Source organism: Tetrahymena thermophila (genome assembly GCF_000189635.1).
Source record: "Tetrahymena thermophila SB210 genomic scaffold scf_8254449, whole genome shotgun sequence".
NCBI classification, from domain to species: domain Eukaryota; phylum Ciliophora; class Oligohymenophorea; order Hymenostomatida; family Tetrahymenidae; genus Tetrahymena; species Tetrahymena thermophila.
Genome location: NW_002476228.1, coordinates 110104 through 126158, shown reverse-complemented (window position 1 = coordinate 126158; position 16055 = coordinate 110104). Strand labels below are relative to the sequence as shown.

Here is a 16055-nt window from a genome sequence, read left to right as displayed (position 1 = left end):
AATTTATTTATTTATTTAATTTATTAGTTAAGTTAGTTAATTATTTGAACGAGTAGAGTAAAAAAGCTTAATTAATTAATTTGAAATATGCTAAACAACCAAAAATTAATAGTTGTTAATTCATTTAAAAAAACCTCTTCTTAAATTAGAATTTTAAATGCTTTATTTTTTTTGTAAGATAAACAAAATAAATGCAAAAGGAAAAAAATTATATAAGGAAATAGAAGTTAAAGCTGAACAAACAAAGAAACAAAAAAGAAAATATAATTAATATACAACATTAAATTTAACATTCATTAAATTTACCTGTAATTTATTGATTTATAACTTATGCTTTAGGCATAAATAACCAAATTAAAGTGAATTTATGAATATTGCTTTATAAGATTTGTTTATTGATTGATTTTATTCTATTTTGAAAATTTTTTTCAAGATAATATATTTATATAAGGAAAACTACCTATTTATTTATTACCAATTATAGAGAATCTCTAAAAAAACGTAGAATATGTATGCTAATTTTTTAAGTTGATCATTTTACAGCTTGAAGTATCTCTCCGTTAGTAAATGCGTTTTTAAGTTAATCGTTTTTGTTTATGACGTCCATTGGTATCATATTGAGCATACCTTTAGTTCTCCAAATTTTTATATTCAAACCGTTTAGATAAGGAATCCAAATAAATATAAAAACTATCAAGATTATCACGATGTAAATACTGAATATAATAATTTCTGTGTTGCTCCTATAGTTAAGATAACTAAAAGTTCCATTCAATAGAGAATTATTTAGCTAATCAAAAGCCGGCCTTAAGAAAGCTATTTATTATTGTAAATTCGCGAAAATAACTGCAGCTGTTGATGTTGCTGAAGAAGTAGAAAAAAATGTTCTTAATGTGTTTCTCCAAATAGTTTATTTAGCTGTACCAGTTAATTATAAAGTGGCAGTTTAATAAGCAGGATACGGGGTTTTACCAAATGCACTAATCAAATCTCCCATCTCTGTTTTAAATATAATTTTTAAATTTTTATAATTTAAGAAAATGTAAGTTACTCAAATCATAAGCAACTATGGCTGTCTAAAGTCCGCTCTTAAGAATTTAGTTAGAATTAGCACCGCATGTATCTTAATCTGTAATTGAGCTCATAGCTGTACATACATTTTGAGTCTATGCATTGGTAAATAGAGATACATAGCTGCTAAGCTATGAAGGAAAAGAATAACCAATAGATTTAAGAATCAAATTTTCATTGTTGTAAATATTATTGGAGAATATTGTGCGCAAGGATTTATTAGTTGATGTATCAATAGCTCCTCCTGTCTAAATTTCTACTATATCTTCTATTGTATACATGAAGAGGTATCTAATTTAAGAATTATAAAAAAATCATTTAAATTGTATTTTTAATAAATGATTAAATGTACTTTATATAAGAGGGACGTAGGCAGACACATTAAAGATGCACAAATATATTTTCTATGTTGCTTATGAATTAAGTTGAAAGAACATAAAGCACAACGTAGTATGTAATAAAGACTGCAGCCATAATACCAAATTTGAATATGACTAGCTTTTTATTATTATCTTTTTAGTTTAGCAATTATTAGGCACGCTAGTCGACATATTCTTAATCTTCTTGATTCTATTTTTTATCCTTATCATTATCATTATCTTTATCTTTTTTATCTTAATTTTAATCCTTTTTATGATCCTTTCCTCCCTTCTAGAGCTGATTGTTGCTTAAAGGATTAACTTAAACACTTTCTTCATTCTTATTTTCGGATCCTTCTTCATTATTTAATTCGTAGCCATTTTCGTCATCACGATTGTTTTTTTAATTGTTGTCATTATTTTTGGCTTAATCATCGTCTTTTAATTCATCTATTTCTTTTTAAGCCAAGAAATCTTAGATAAAACGTTCGCATTTCATTGCCAACTCTTTTATTTCAGAGTTAGGGATATAACCAAATAGAGAAAGTACTCTGTTATTCGTTTTAATAACATTGAAAACAATAGGTATTAATATAAGTTATGAAATCACTAAAAAGATAATTGCAATAATCATTACTACCCTATAATTTGTCACATAACCATCAACCATATTATAATAGAAATTGTAAAAATTTTAAGCTATCGTATAAGCAGCATCTTTTAATACAAACAAACCATTTTATCTAAGATAATAAATATTCTTAGAAGTAGATTCTTGATATCCTGGATTTGGAGTTGTTAAACCATAGTATGCACCTGAGTCCTAATTTTTTTAAAAAATAAAATTAATTAAATATTTATAAACTTTTTTAATATTTTAAAAATAATCTTATTAAAAAATAATTTAAAAACCTATTAAAAAATAAAAATAAATATTTTACCACAAAATTGTAAACTGCAACACTTTTAAGAGTAGATGATGCTGTAATAAAAGCAAAAATTGCATCTGTAAATAGCTTTTAATCAGTTGTTATAGTTCCTGTCTATGTTTAAGAATAAATAGTGTATTAAGGGTCAGCAGGCACACTAGATTTTCTCGAGTTCATTTATATTTAGTATCTAATAACTGTAAATACATTTGTTTGTAGCTAGGTCACATAATTATCAAGCTTTTAATTTATGTATTAGAAAAAATTATTATTAATTTTTTATTTCCCTATTGCATTGAAAGAAGCAAAATAGTAACTAAATTAAAGAAAATTGCTCATTTTAAAATTAAAATTAGCTAAAATGATTTTTTTTTTAAGTTCTTTTCTTAATTTAATTTAATTCATTTATAAAATTATAAATAGATCTTTTTGAAAAGTAAAAACATTAATTTCAAAAAATAAAAAAAGAATTATGAGTAAGAATAAAACCTTTAAATAATAATAAATAATTTTACTTAAGCTTAGAATTCTAAAACATTATTTGTTCCATCGTTTATATTAGATGCAGTGGATGTGCCTGGTGTTAATCCATAAAAATAACTTTTTAGATTTAAAAAAATGTTTAAATTATGAAAACTTGAAAAATATAAAAATTTACTTTCCAAGCATCTAAAGCATTCTTGTATAGTAATTAACTTCTTCCATGAGAGTGGGATTTAAGTAACCGTAGTAAATAGCATTTATAGCCTCGTTAACATCGCTCTTATTTGTCAATTTAAAACCTAAATCATAACCTGATAAAGCAATCAAAATGAGAATTAAAATGAAGACTGTTCTTGTTAGAATTTTAATAGATTTAGGAACTGTTTTTTCTGATATCATAGCTTTAAAATCTTTTAGCTATCTCATTTCATCATTTGCAGAAGTTCCTGATACATTTGATCCCTCTTCTTCATAATCCTAATTATCCTATTTTATGCAAAAAGTTAGTATTTAAAGATCTAAATCAAAAAACTTTGTTTAACTTACCATATTTGAGTGTTTGTCTTCTTCTTATTGCATGGTTTGCTTTTAAGTGGTCTTAAGATTTTCCATATTTTGAATGTCTGCAGACTTTTACTAGTAAAGGTTTTCATCGTTTTTATCAACTTCAATAAATTTTATAACATTGACTTTTACTCCATCTCCAAATTCCTATTCTTCAATCAAATTGACTCTAATATTGGCAACTCTGAATCTTGATTTTTTTTATGGACTTCCTCCAGTTGTACCATAATTACCATTTTATTGTCCATCGTTATAGTCAGCTTCTTATTCATATTACTCATCGTTTTCAAACTCTTCTTCATCTATTAAAAAGTTTTATTGAATATAAGTTGTATCTATTTAGACAACCATTCCTTAAGGAGATTTGAGATCTGTCAAATTTTAAACGTCTACTATGGCTGGAGCAATAGAATCTATAGTAAAATCAGGTGAATTAGCTGTGTTACCTTAAATAAGTTGGGCAGGAATGCCAAAGTATTCATGACAAGTTTCAGAAATACCTTGAATCTATTAATTGTCATCTCTATTATTTGAATATGAAAGTTCATCAATAAAAAAAGTAAATAGTAAGTAAATCATACCTATAAATCAAGTAATGAACTACTTCTTCTCTGTCTAACTAGCTTTTAATGTCCTAGTTTTCAATTTCTTTCAAGAAACCAACTATTTGAATACCATCATCAAGATTTGGTAATACCTTAATCATAAGAGTACAAGGAACTATGTATCCTTACTTATTTAAGCACATAACTGATCTTTCTACACCAATGACTCTGCTTTCTGAAGTCTCTAAATATCTGTGAATGAATGAGTCATGAAGATTTCCATAAACTCTAGGCATAATCTTGCTAATATTCTAATCTATAATTTCATTTTTTTAGAAACCTAGCATTCTTTATTTATAAGAAATATTTTTAAAAATAAAACTTCATTGATGATAATCAATAGATTGATCAATTAATAAATAAATAAAGATATTTTAATAATTTGTAATGAATGGCCAATTATTACCTAAAAACTTCATTATTAGAATTTGTTACAATACCAACTGAATTCAAGTTACCAGAAACAGTGATAATACAAGTGTTAGAATTTTCTCCATATTTTATTTTTTCAGTATCAACAAATTACTTATTTGCCTAATTACTCTTGCTAACATATTCAGCCTTTTCAATAACTCTAACACCTTCTTGTTCATCGTTAACTATTTCTTTGAGGAAATTACCATAAATTTCAAGACATTTGATATGATTCGGATTCATTTCCTAAAGCTACTCAAACAAATCTGAAGTATTTTCAACAGTATTTGTGATTTTAGAACCTAATTACAAAAGTTTCTAAATATCAGGTTGCTCTTCTAATAGTTTATTCCAAAATTCAAGATGGAAGCTGACAGATTTTTCGATAGCATTCAAAAAGACAACAAGCTTGTTTTAGAAAGTTACAATATTGTTAACCTCAATTCCCTTATTTTCCTAACCACGTAGGTCACCTTCTATAAGTTCTTCTTCTATTAAATGCTTGTATCTGTAAATGGAGAATTCTTCTTAGAGATTAGGTTTTTATTCTTCTGTAATCATCAGTTCGAAAAGAGCCTTAAATTTATTTTAAAGCTTTCCCTGCTGAATATATGCATGAAGTAAATGTAAACGCGAGCTTTTTTGAAACTTTTCAAAACCATCTTATAAGATATTCCTAAGAAAGAGATACCATTTTTTATGGCCTTGAGATGAATTGCCACCTCCACCATTATTATCGTCTTCCTTGTCAAGAATTAATTGTTAGCAATTGCACGAATCTGCAGTTTTTGAGCAATTCTTTGCATGATATTTAATGACACCTTCTAATTAAATACGCTCATTAGGTTTATCCCTATTTTCTATTAAATTGATAAGCACATTTATGTATAATTCAAGATCGTTTTCTTTTTTAAAATTTTTGACTTAATATGACATTAGTTGGTTATATCTGTAGTTTATAATCATCAAGTAAGTGACAGATATAAAAGGTGCTCCTATTATCATATATAGAATACCAACTGATCCAGCATCTATCAAAGCACAAATAAAAGATGCACAACTTATCCAAAAGCAACATACATCTATGATGCATGATAATTGCTATACGCTTCTGTTATATAAAGGAGCTGATATATATCTATATCCTAAAACCAAAAGCTAATACAAAGCCATGCAAACAATAAAAGGTTTTGCAATATTTGCATTAGGATCGAATGTAGTATACATTGGCAAAAGAATCTTTAAAACTTAAAAAAAAAATGTAAAGTTTAAACTTTTTATTGTAAATGATAAATAAAATAATATTTTATGAATTCAATTCAAAAAATATTTTATTCAGTAATATGGAATTTTTTTATTTTAATCTTCTTCGAATGAATAAATAAATAATTAAATACTGCGAGCTTGTTTTACTCAATAAAGGGTAGTTAAGATTTCTTGTATTTTTATTAATATTAACAAATTGAAAGGCAAAGCTAAAAAATTACCTGTTCTTACTAAACTAGTTTAAGATTATGGCTGAGCAAAAGGAAGAGTAGAACAAGGGTTCAAATCAATATACAATCTTAAAAAGAGAACTGTAAAAAGTAAGAGTAAAATCATTCCTAATACTGCCAAACTGAAGTGTACAAAATAAATTCCATTATAACAATTTAGATTCTATCCAGTTTGAATGCTTGTGCTGCAGTATAACGTTTAGATAAATATGTTAAAGAAAGGTATAAAAGCTATTGTGTTGATTAAAATGCCGTAAATAGAAAGGAGTTTCGTTACGTATGAAGAGAAAGTTGAAGATTTCTTGTTTTTTTAAGAAGCCCTTAACAATTGATAAATGAACAAAACTATGCCAATAACTTGAATGATGAAGACTATGTATAGTATCGTTAAAAATATCTATTTTAAGAAATTAAAAAAATTACTGAGTAGAAAAAACTTTAATTGTTTTAAAATGTAATTTGTTTTATAATTCTTTTGTGATAGACGTAATAATAATCATGCTTTTTATATATTTTATGATAGATTTTTTGTATATTTTTCATTTTTTTGTTACATTTTAGTAAATTTCGTTTTATTACTATTTTATATTACTTAAGCTCTACTATTTCTATATACTTTTGTTTAGTTAGAATCAAAGGAAGAATTAAATTTAATGAAGAAGTTAAAATTCAATTTATATTCAGTTTGTATAATAATAATTTTACGCTTTAATCGATATTTTATATGCTACCATTGAATTAAAAGTATTTGAGTGCCTACTACAATACATTAGTGATTCCGCTGCTCCATAAGTATCCAAATGTTGGATTAATTGAATAATAGGCAATTTGTATACCTTCTATCAATAAAAGCAACTTATAGATGAGTGGCGAGACAGAGTTAGCTTGCAGTAAATCATGCATCAAAGCATATATTGATGTTCTTATTTTCCTATCTAACTATTCCCATTTGGATTCATCTAAGGCAACCTTACCACGGTTGCCAAGCATGATAAACATTTTTTATTTGCTTTATTATTTTTTATTAAGTACTCCTTTTTTCTGTTTTTCTTTTTTTTTTTTTGATTTCACTATTACCTTTCCTATTAAAATATATGTTCTATTTATTGTATTTATTAATAATTTTTTTGATTTACAGATTAATATGTATTTATTATAAAGTCTTCTTTGTATCACCAGATTAATAAAAAAGCTTTTCTTTTTTTCTTTTATTTTTGTTTAAATGAATTTTAGTAATCTAACTATCTAAATAATCGTTTATTTTTTATTTCTTTTCAAAATTTTTCATTCATATCAAAACAAACAGCATCATTTAAAAGGAGAACTAGATTGAATAAATCAGTCACTGAAGAAGTTAAAAATAACTATCCCCTCCTAAATTCCAGGCCTCTATAAAAATGAATGATAGTTATCTTAAAAGCTGAAATTAGATTTTACATTTTAAAGCATTGATGAGAGACAAATACATTTTTAAAATATTAAATATCTAATAAAATTATGAAGTAAAACTTTGTAAATTCTATGCTAATTATACTAAAAGTTGCTTAATTATATAATAATAAATATTAATTTGCTTTAACTGCAAAATTTATATACTATGATTATTTTTTTCTTTGCTTACATTTAAATTTTTAATCAATAAGAATTGTTATATAGATTTATTAAATAACAAATAAATATCAAATTTCATTGTAATTTGAATATATAAGGGTTCAAAATGTTATTATTTCAGATTACTAATTTAACAAAATATTTAATTGATTTATTATTTACCTGAATTTTTATAAAACAAATATTTATTTTTAAATCATAAACACAAACATAGAAATATAAATTGTAGTCTTCTTATTTTACTCTCTTTATTTTTTATATCATATTTTTCTTATTTAATAAATAAAAAAATAGAAAATGTTTCCATTATGTAACAAATTTCATAAATCTAAAAAAAATATAAATAAAATTTAACTATTTCAATTTTAATTTGATTTTCTCTTAAAATTAATTTTATAGATACAGTATTTAAATGTGCAGTTAGTTATTTATTGATGGTGTTTTTAATTTTTATTTATAAATTATATAATGATTTATAAATAAAAAAAATAGATTCATTTAGATAAAGATTAATTAATTCAGGTTTTAACCAAATAAAAAATCTATTTTATTTATGAAGAATATTTGTCTAAATACTTTCGTTTTTAGCTTTTATCAGAATTAATACAGATTTAGGTATTTTTCTAATATAAAATAAAAATAATTAGATATTACATCAATATATTTATTCAGAAATAATATTAATTGCATGTTTAGACTTTTTTATTAAAAGATAATTGTTATTATAAATATATATATATATATCGTTAAAGCTACGATCAAATAATCAAAGATAAAATAAATAGGAGCTGTTAAAAAAATATGAATGAAAGACCTATTTTAAGTGCAGATTAAATAAATGATTCTGATATCTTATATTCTTATGATATATCAGAATAAATAGAAATTGAGCTCTCTTCTTACCAAAAAGGAAAATGGTGGATGTAGCTTATAAACGGTTTTCACTTAATGTTTATGATTTTCATATTTGTTGAAGCTTGGATAACTTTTTAAATGAATTGCAGTAAATCATTCATAGTTTTAATAATATTAGTCATGGTATCTATTGTACTTTCTATATACAATTTTTTTTAAGACAAATCCAAACAAAGAAGATAAATATATAAATTAATTGGAATATGTTGCTTTGCTCAAATAGTTTTCATGATCTTTTTTATAATTTCTTTACAACAAAATGTATATTGTAGTAATGCTATCTGTCATCCATATTTTAATGGAAAATGGCTTTTGAGTACTTCAGATTTTTCGTCTGAAGCTTAGTAACACGAATGCAACTCTGTGTAATAATAGTTTGATAGCAAGCTTGAAATTTCTTAAGCAATTCAAACTTTTGTTAAAACAGCTGCATATTAGTATTGCTAAAATTAACTTAGCCAGAATCCTGAAAATTCTGATGATAAAAATAATTGTGATACTCTGAATTAATATCAAATAGAAGTTGAATATAGTAAAGTATTCTTTTTAGGAACAATAGTTATGACAATTTTTGAAATGAGTTACTTAATAGTAGTTGTTTATATTATAAAAAAACTTAAATATTTATAAGTCAAGAGGGGTATTTCTCAAATAAATGAGTAAAATGATTCTAATGATTCTTTACATCATAGTAATTATTATTGATATCAATCGATTTTTGTAACTATCAAAACATTTTTAAGATATTTAAAAATATTAAACTGATAATAACTATAATAAAAATTTTTATCAATTAAAATCTGCAAATCCATATTAATAAAAAAAACCATTAAATATTTTTGTTTATTCTATGTTGGTCTAAATATTAATTCAAATAAAAATATAAATTTTATTTATTTATTATAAAAATATTCAATTCTATTTAATGTATTCAATATTTTTATATACTTTTAGATAGAAAATAAAAAATTGCAACAAAAATATAAAAAAGGTTTTAATATTTTTTTTAATTTATTCCAAAATAAGTTTTAAAATAAGTTAATTTATAGTAAATGAGACAAAAGTAATTAAGTATTTACAAATTAATGCTATTTATTTATATATTTATTCATAAAGTATTAACAAATTAAGTTATTTATATGTTTTAATTCCTTTTTTAAAATTTAATTTTAAAAAAACGATAAACACAATTTAATTTTATTAATCTCTATAAAATCATACTTTTCAATAATATTTATTTTAGTTTTATTAATTTTGCTATTCACCTTTATATTTGATGCTATAAAATTCATTCTTTAAATCTACTTTAGTTTTGTAGTCATCTCTTAGATGATTAGGTACTAAATATTCAACTCCAATTCTTTATTCACCTATTAATTTTAATGTATAAATTGTAAATAAAAATATTTTTTGTTTTGAATAATACCTGTTAAAATATTGTAGCCACAATTACTTCTAGTATCTAAATTTTCTGCCCTAACATATCCTCTAACTTTAGCCATTTCATCTCTCTTTTTTAATGAATCACCAGCACTACTTTTTTCATATTCTAGAGTTATAGGATTAAATGGCATACTATATTTAAAAAATTAATTTATTCTTTAACTATTAAAAAATAGATATTTATTTTTTACCCATTAGTATTTCTTTTTCCAGCTTTTAACACTTCTGCTTAAAATTGTCTTTTAACTTATTCTTTATTTACTTAGTTTTCCATTTACTCCCATCTTTTTGACTCTCTTTCTAAAGCCTCAATTCTATGTTTTTCTAAAGCGACTTCTTTAGTTGCGAATCTTTAATCTCTCTACTGTTTATCAAAAACGCTAAAATCTTTATCAAATCTCTAGTTTTCTTTATTAAAATAAATTTTATTATTTGTTTAACTTGAAAATCTTCATACCTGGAATAAACAAAGTGGATTTTGGATCAGGATTATGAAGAAGTTGTTTTACATCAGTATTTCTAGTTTCATATCCAACTAAATTTTTTGTTAGTTAAACATTATTGAATGTTAGGCATATTAATTTTAATATATTTTACCTCTCTAATTGATTCTAGTTTTTTCTATAGATTCTTTATCTTTCATAGCTTCCTTTAATAATAAAATTAAATTAGGTTAGTGAGTGATTAATGTATAAATATTTTATTTATTATATCTAAAAGAATTACTCTTTCTAAACGAGTTCTAGGCTAAACACTATTGAAATTATCTTAATATTACTGCAAACTATCATAATCTTCTTGATAGTATTGCTAATTCTATGCAGGGTATCCTTATTATTATGCATAGCCTTATTATTACTATTAGTATGCTTATTATTAAGCTCCATATCCTTATGGATAGTTTTATTATTGTTAGTAAGGACTTCCTTATTACTATTAGTAAGGTTATTGCTAGTATGCTTAACTGTATTATTATCCTTACTATCCTTAATTATAGCCATACTATTATTGAGGTTGCTAATATTAATTCTAGTACATTTTATTTAAATAAGTTAGGTTACTTGGTGAATTCCTCTGTTAATTATTTTAAGAATAATATTGACTTAAAGTTCAAAACTTAATTAATTATAATAAAATAAAAGAAAATTAATTGACTTAATTTAATAAGTTTTTAGAATCTGAAAAATTTGTTCATATATTGATTGACTTTATTAACTTAATATATTTCTGTTATACAATTTTATTAAAGACCAATTTTCAAAATTTAATAGAATTTAGGAAATACATTCAATTAGAAAAAGAATAATTATCTCATTATAAAATTAATATATATATATATACATTTTTAGATTTTATAAAATGTCAAATTTTCTATCTATTTCTAAACATTTTTATAATCAATAACTCAATCAATAAACTTCAACATCTAAAATTTTCAATCTAATACTAAATGATAAATTTATTTTAATTTATTAATATATTTAGATAAAATATAAATTATCAAATAATATAAAAGATTTTTGTTAACAAATAAATGATAGTATTTGAATCTTTTAAAAAGTAAGTAAACCAATCATTTAAATATTTCACTTTAGTAAGAAGTCATATAATATTTAGTTTTTTATAAAGTAAATACTATATAAGTAATTGTAAAAATAGATAGACATAGAAAATTATTTTAATAAAATACAACTAAAACGATTTTCATAAACTAAATGTAAAATTAAGGAAAACTTTACTATTACTTATTAGATTTGATAAATTCCATTTTTCACAAAGGATAACCAATAAAAATTTAGTGAAAGCCAATATAAAATTTCTTCATTAATAAAATAATATATATATTATCATTTATTTATCATAATTTTATGTAATAATAAAAACCATTATTTAATTAAAAATTTATTATTTGAATTAGGCTGACTATCATTTTAGTTTTTTATTATTTTAATGTAAATCAATAATTTTCATTAAATGTTTCATTTTTTTATAAATAGATATATCAATTTTCTTTTACGACTCTCCATTCCAATTATTTTTTATTCCTAATCAATTTACTTTATAGTTCATTTTTATCATCTAAAAAATAAATACAAAATTAAAATAATAAGGATTTCTCCAATTGCAAGTTTTCTTTAAACCCAACACTTTTTATAAAAAAAACTTTCTTTAATTCTTCTATATATTAATAACAACCAAAATTGTAAAGAAGGTGATTAAGTCTTAATTACTGAGAGGCTACGGTATTCAGACGAATAAAGCAATAGGATTATCAATAAAATTTTTATAAAATTAAGCATAATTTTAATTAAAAAAAAAAAAATAAATAAAATTGATTAAATTTATTTTATTTAGAAAAGAACTCTGATTATACAAAAAAATATTTTATTAGTCAAGAAAAAAATAATATATTTGTATTAATTTAAATATTTCAAATAGCTTATTTTGAATGCTTTTTGCAAAAAATTATTAATATTACTTACTATCTATCACTAAGATTTTATGTATTATTTGATATTTTATAAAATAATTTAGGAAAATATCTATTCAGTAAACAAATATTATTATTTAATAAAACAAAGTTAGATGATGAAATATTTAAATATTTCTTCAACTTTAACAATATTATAAATTAAGATTAGTTTATATTTTTTAAATTAACAAAAAATTTAAAATAATTTAATTGAATAAATTTTAGTAATGCAAAAATTAACTATAACAAGAGTGAGTTTGTATTTCAAATTAGTAGAGTTAAAAGGTTTATGTGATTGTAAGCTCATATCAATATTTTCTGAAGTATTTAATTTTTTTAGTACAATTTTATTATTTGAGACCATCGCAAATAGTTAGATTCGCAAATAATAATTTACGCAATAATAAGAGTAAATTAAATTTTATAGAATGTAACCAAAATTTTGTTGTAAATTTAATTATCATTTAAATACCTTAAATAAATAGGTTACAGATTAGAGAGCTAGATCATTGTCTTTTGTAAGCTAAGAAATTTCTTGAAGTCAGATTACATCCATTAAAATAAAATAAAAAAATACATTTTTAAAAATTTAATTATTTTAATAATAATTTATTTAGTAAAGTGTTGAATTTTAACAAAAATATATTACTTATAAATAAATAAATAAATATCCTAGTTTTCAAATAGAAATTAATATAATCGCAAATATTTTTTGCTTCTCTTTATTATGGATATTGCAAACAATTCATATTTAAATAAACCATTAATGGATATTTCACAAAAGAATTATGTGACTTTAAAATGGAACAACTTAAATGTAGAAATTCTTGAATAAACTAGATAAAAAAATAAAACATACAAAACTATTTTAAATAACTGCTCTGGCTATGTTACTCAAGGCCAAACACTTGCAATAATGGGCCCATCAGGTATTTAAAACTACATTCATAATTATATTTATCTATTTTAATCATATCTAATATTTAAAGTCTAATCAAATAGATCTATTTTAAAATATTTTTCGTTTTAATACAAGGCGCTGGAAAGACAACACTTCTAAGCTTATTAACATAAAGAATAAAGTCTAACAGGAGTTAAAAAATTTAAGGAGAAGTAAATTTAATCGTTCCTCATAACATATTTTGATTGTAATTACAATTAAAAAAACACATGTAGATACTAATGAATGAAAGCAAATATACTGCAGAAGATTTTAGTAGCGTAGCAGCATATATATTATAAAATGATATATTAATGGAATCACTAACTGTAAGAGGTAAATATTTAATTTGTTAATTAGTAAACTTTAAAAGGAAGACATTTACTAAATTTAATTAAATATTTATAAAGAAACTATTGAATTTGCTGCAAGGTTAAAACTTAAAGATAGTGAGTCTGAAAAAATGAACAAAGTTAACTCTATAATTAAAAAATTGAAACTTGAAAAGTGCTAAAATAGCTATGTAAATAATTTTGTACATATTAAAAATTCAAAAATTATAATAAGGTTGGAGGAACATACATAAAAGGTATAAGTGGAGGAGAGAGAAAAAGGACTAATATAGGAGTAGAACTAGTTACAGACCCTCAATTAATTGTCCTTGATGGTAAATAAATAAAAATATATCTACTTTTAATTTATTAAATATATAAAAGAACCCACTTCCGGTCTAGATAGTTTTACTGCATTGCTTACAGTCAATTTATTAAAGCAATTAGCAAAAAATGAAAATAAAACTATATTGTTCACTATTCATCAACCTAGTAGTGATATATATAATTCTTTAGATAGAATATTATTACTTAGAAATGGTATGACTGTATATCAAGGAGATTCTAGAGAAATAGTACCTTATATGCAAAAATGCGGTTTGGTTTTACCTGAATACTGCAATCCAGCTGACTTCTTCATGGAAATTATTGCAAACAACAAAATAAAATTTGAAAGCAAAGAAGAACCCTTCACATTGTAGTCATACTAAGAGTATGTGTAACCACAATTAGATGAAGAAATGAGTAAAACCACAATTTTAGTTAATAAATTGAAATAGTTTTTATATTTTAACTTTAAAAGAAAGTTATTTTATTTTTAATATTAATATTAATGATTTTTACTAATCTAAAATATATTATTTTATGAGCCTAACTACTAATCTATTTAATAAAATCAAATATATTAATTTATTCTGAATTTAAAAGGAAGCTATTTCAATGATTTATACTCTTTAATATTTTATAAAAAAGGGAATTTAAAGTCTAGTAAGCTCATTATCCCAGAATCAGCATATGCAAATGACTTTTTTTATGAAACTAAGTTAATTGCTTAAAGATCATTAAAAAACTTTTACAGATCACCTGTTCTATTGAAAGGAAAATTATTCCAGTTAGGTAATTTTAAAATAGCTAATTAATAAGGTGGTATTAATAATATTTAAATATTTAGTTGTTATGTGGTTTGCTACTTCTTCATTGTGGTGGAGATTGGGAAATAATAAACCTAGTAATAATAATATCGATGATATATAATAATGGGTTATGAATGTCACTGGGCTGTTATTTTTCATTGGTATTAGCTGCTTTATGAATATTATGATGACTCTCACAATAACATGTAAATTTACTTTTAATTGTTTGATTATAAATAGGAGTTTATTAAATTTTAATAGTTCCTATTGAAAGGAGTGTGTTTTTAAAGGAAGAAAACTCCCATTCTTATCGAGTTTCTTCATATTTTATGGGAAAATTATTGATTGAATTGCCATACATAATACTTTATCCTTTATTACTTGTTGTTGTCTGTTACTGGCTAGTTGGTTTAAGGACAGAAGGGTTTTTACTTTGTGGTAAATTTGAAATAAATTTTATTAATTCAAACTTTAATTTAATTTAAATAAACTTAGCCTTTGTATTAATTCTAATGTCATTAACTGGTAATGGGTTAGGTTTAATGACTGGAGCTATGTTTGCTAGTCCATAAGCTTCAGCTGCAATGTCTCCAGTAAAATTCAATTTTAAAAATCTATAAAATTTCTAACTAAATTTTTTTAGATGTTATTACTGCCATTTTTGATGTTCTCTGGATACTATAGTAATTTAGATTACTTGCCTGGCTGGATAACTTGGATTTAATATTTATCTGTAACTTTTAAATTATTCATAAACATGAACCTATTTTTATTTCAATAAAATAGCCATTTAGATATATGTAAAATGCTTTTTTAAGAAATGAGTTTGATGGAGCTGACTACAATGGCTACAATCCAGTGTAAGTTTTAGGTAAAAAATAATTAATATAGTTCTTTTATTTATATAAAAATATATATTTAAATTTAAAGGATATAGCTTATCTCTTTGGGAATCTATAGGCGTTTTAATAGGTTTAGCTACTGGTTTTCATATACTGGCTTTTATTTTTTTAAAGGCAAGAGCAAAAAAGTTAAGCTGAAATTATAAAGCTAATAATAAATTTAAAAAATGAGTTTGTGTAAAAAAAATAATGTTTCAATTGTTAGTTATAAGTTCGCATTAATGCATATTCAATTGAGTTAATGTATTATGCATAAGTTGTTTTTTAATAAATAAAAAATTAGTAATTAATTAATTTTGGAAAAAAAGAACAATTCCAATTAAAATAATGTTTTAGAGTACTTTAAATTATTAATAACAAATTATGTAAAAAGAATCTTAAAATT

General features: G+C 22.8%; 4 protein-coding genes across 4 annotated transcripts; 2 read left to right on the top strand and 2 right to left on the bottom strand. All coding sequences in view use genetic code 6, as the record gives it.

The window, feature by feature from the left end:
• Window positions 1-532: 532 nt before the first annotated feature.
• On the bottom strand, window positions 533-6920 carry TTHERM_00773450 (PAS domain S-box protein; the record flags this gene model as incomplete). The annotated part of the gene is made up of 11 exons (XM_001031598.3): window positions 533-999; window positions 1052-1362; window positions 1424-2253; window positions 2372-2599; window positions 2875-2959; window positions 3018-3328; window positions 3389-3929; window positions 3988-4299; window positions 4418-5672; window positions 5913-6318; window positions 6627-6920. 11 exons carry the CDS (start codon window positions 6918-6920, stop codon window positions 533-535), a joined length of 5040 nt encoding a protein of 1679 aa, XP_001031598.1.
• A 1413-nt stretch (window positions 6921-8333) lies between these two features.
• TTHERM_00773440 (transmembrane protein, putative) lies at window positions 8334-9152 on the top strand (the record flags this gene model as incomplete). The annotated part of the gene is made up of 2 exons (XM_001031597.3): window positions 8334-8535; window positions 8608-9152. 2 exons carry the CDS (start codon window positions 8334-8336, stop codon window positions 9150-9152), a joined length of 747 nt encoding a protein of 248 aa, XP_001031597.2.
• Window positions 9153-9671: 519 nt separating this feature from the next.
• Window positions 9672-10928, bottom strand: TTHERM_00773430 (hypothetical protein; the record flags this gene model as incomplete). The annotated part of the gene is made up of 6 exons (XM_001031596.3): window positions 9672-9817; window positions 9874-10022; window positions 10082-10298; window positions 10348-10425; window positions 10488-10539; window positions 10617-10928. The coding sequence occupies 6 exons, from the start codon at window positions 10926-10928 to the stop codon at window positions 9672-9674; spliced, it is 954 nt and encodes a 317-aa protein (XP_001031596.1).
• Window positions 10929-12991: 2063 nt separating this feature from the next.
• TTHERM_00773420 (ABC transporter family protein) lies at window positions 12992-15996 on the top strand. Its single transcript, XM_001031595.3, has 13 exons — window positions 12992-13292; window positions 13400-13476; window positions 13540-13639; window positions 13714-13826; window positions 13871-13970; window positions 14020-14379; window positions 14608-14751; window positions 14807-14974; window positions 15030-15206; window positions 15264-15361; window positions 15412-15501; window positions 15555-15639; window positions 15699-15996. Exons 1-13 carry the CDS (start codon window positions 13091-13093, stop codon window positions 15806-15808), a joined length of 1824 nt encoding a protein of 607 aa, XP_001031595.3. The 5' UTR covers window positions 12992-13090; the 3' UTR covers window positions 15809-15996.
• The last annotated feature ends 59 nt before the right edge of the window (window positions 15997-16055 follow it).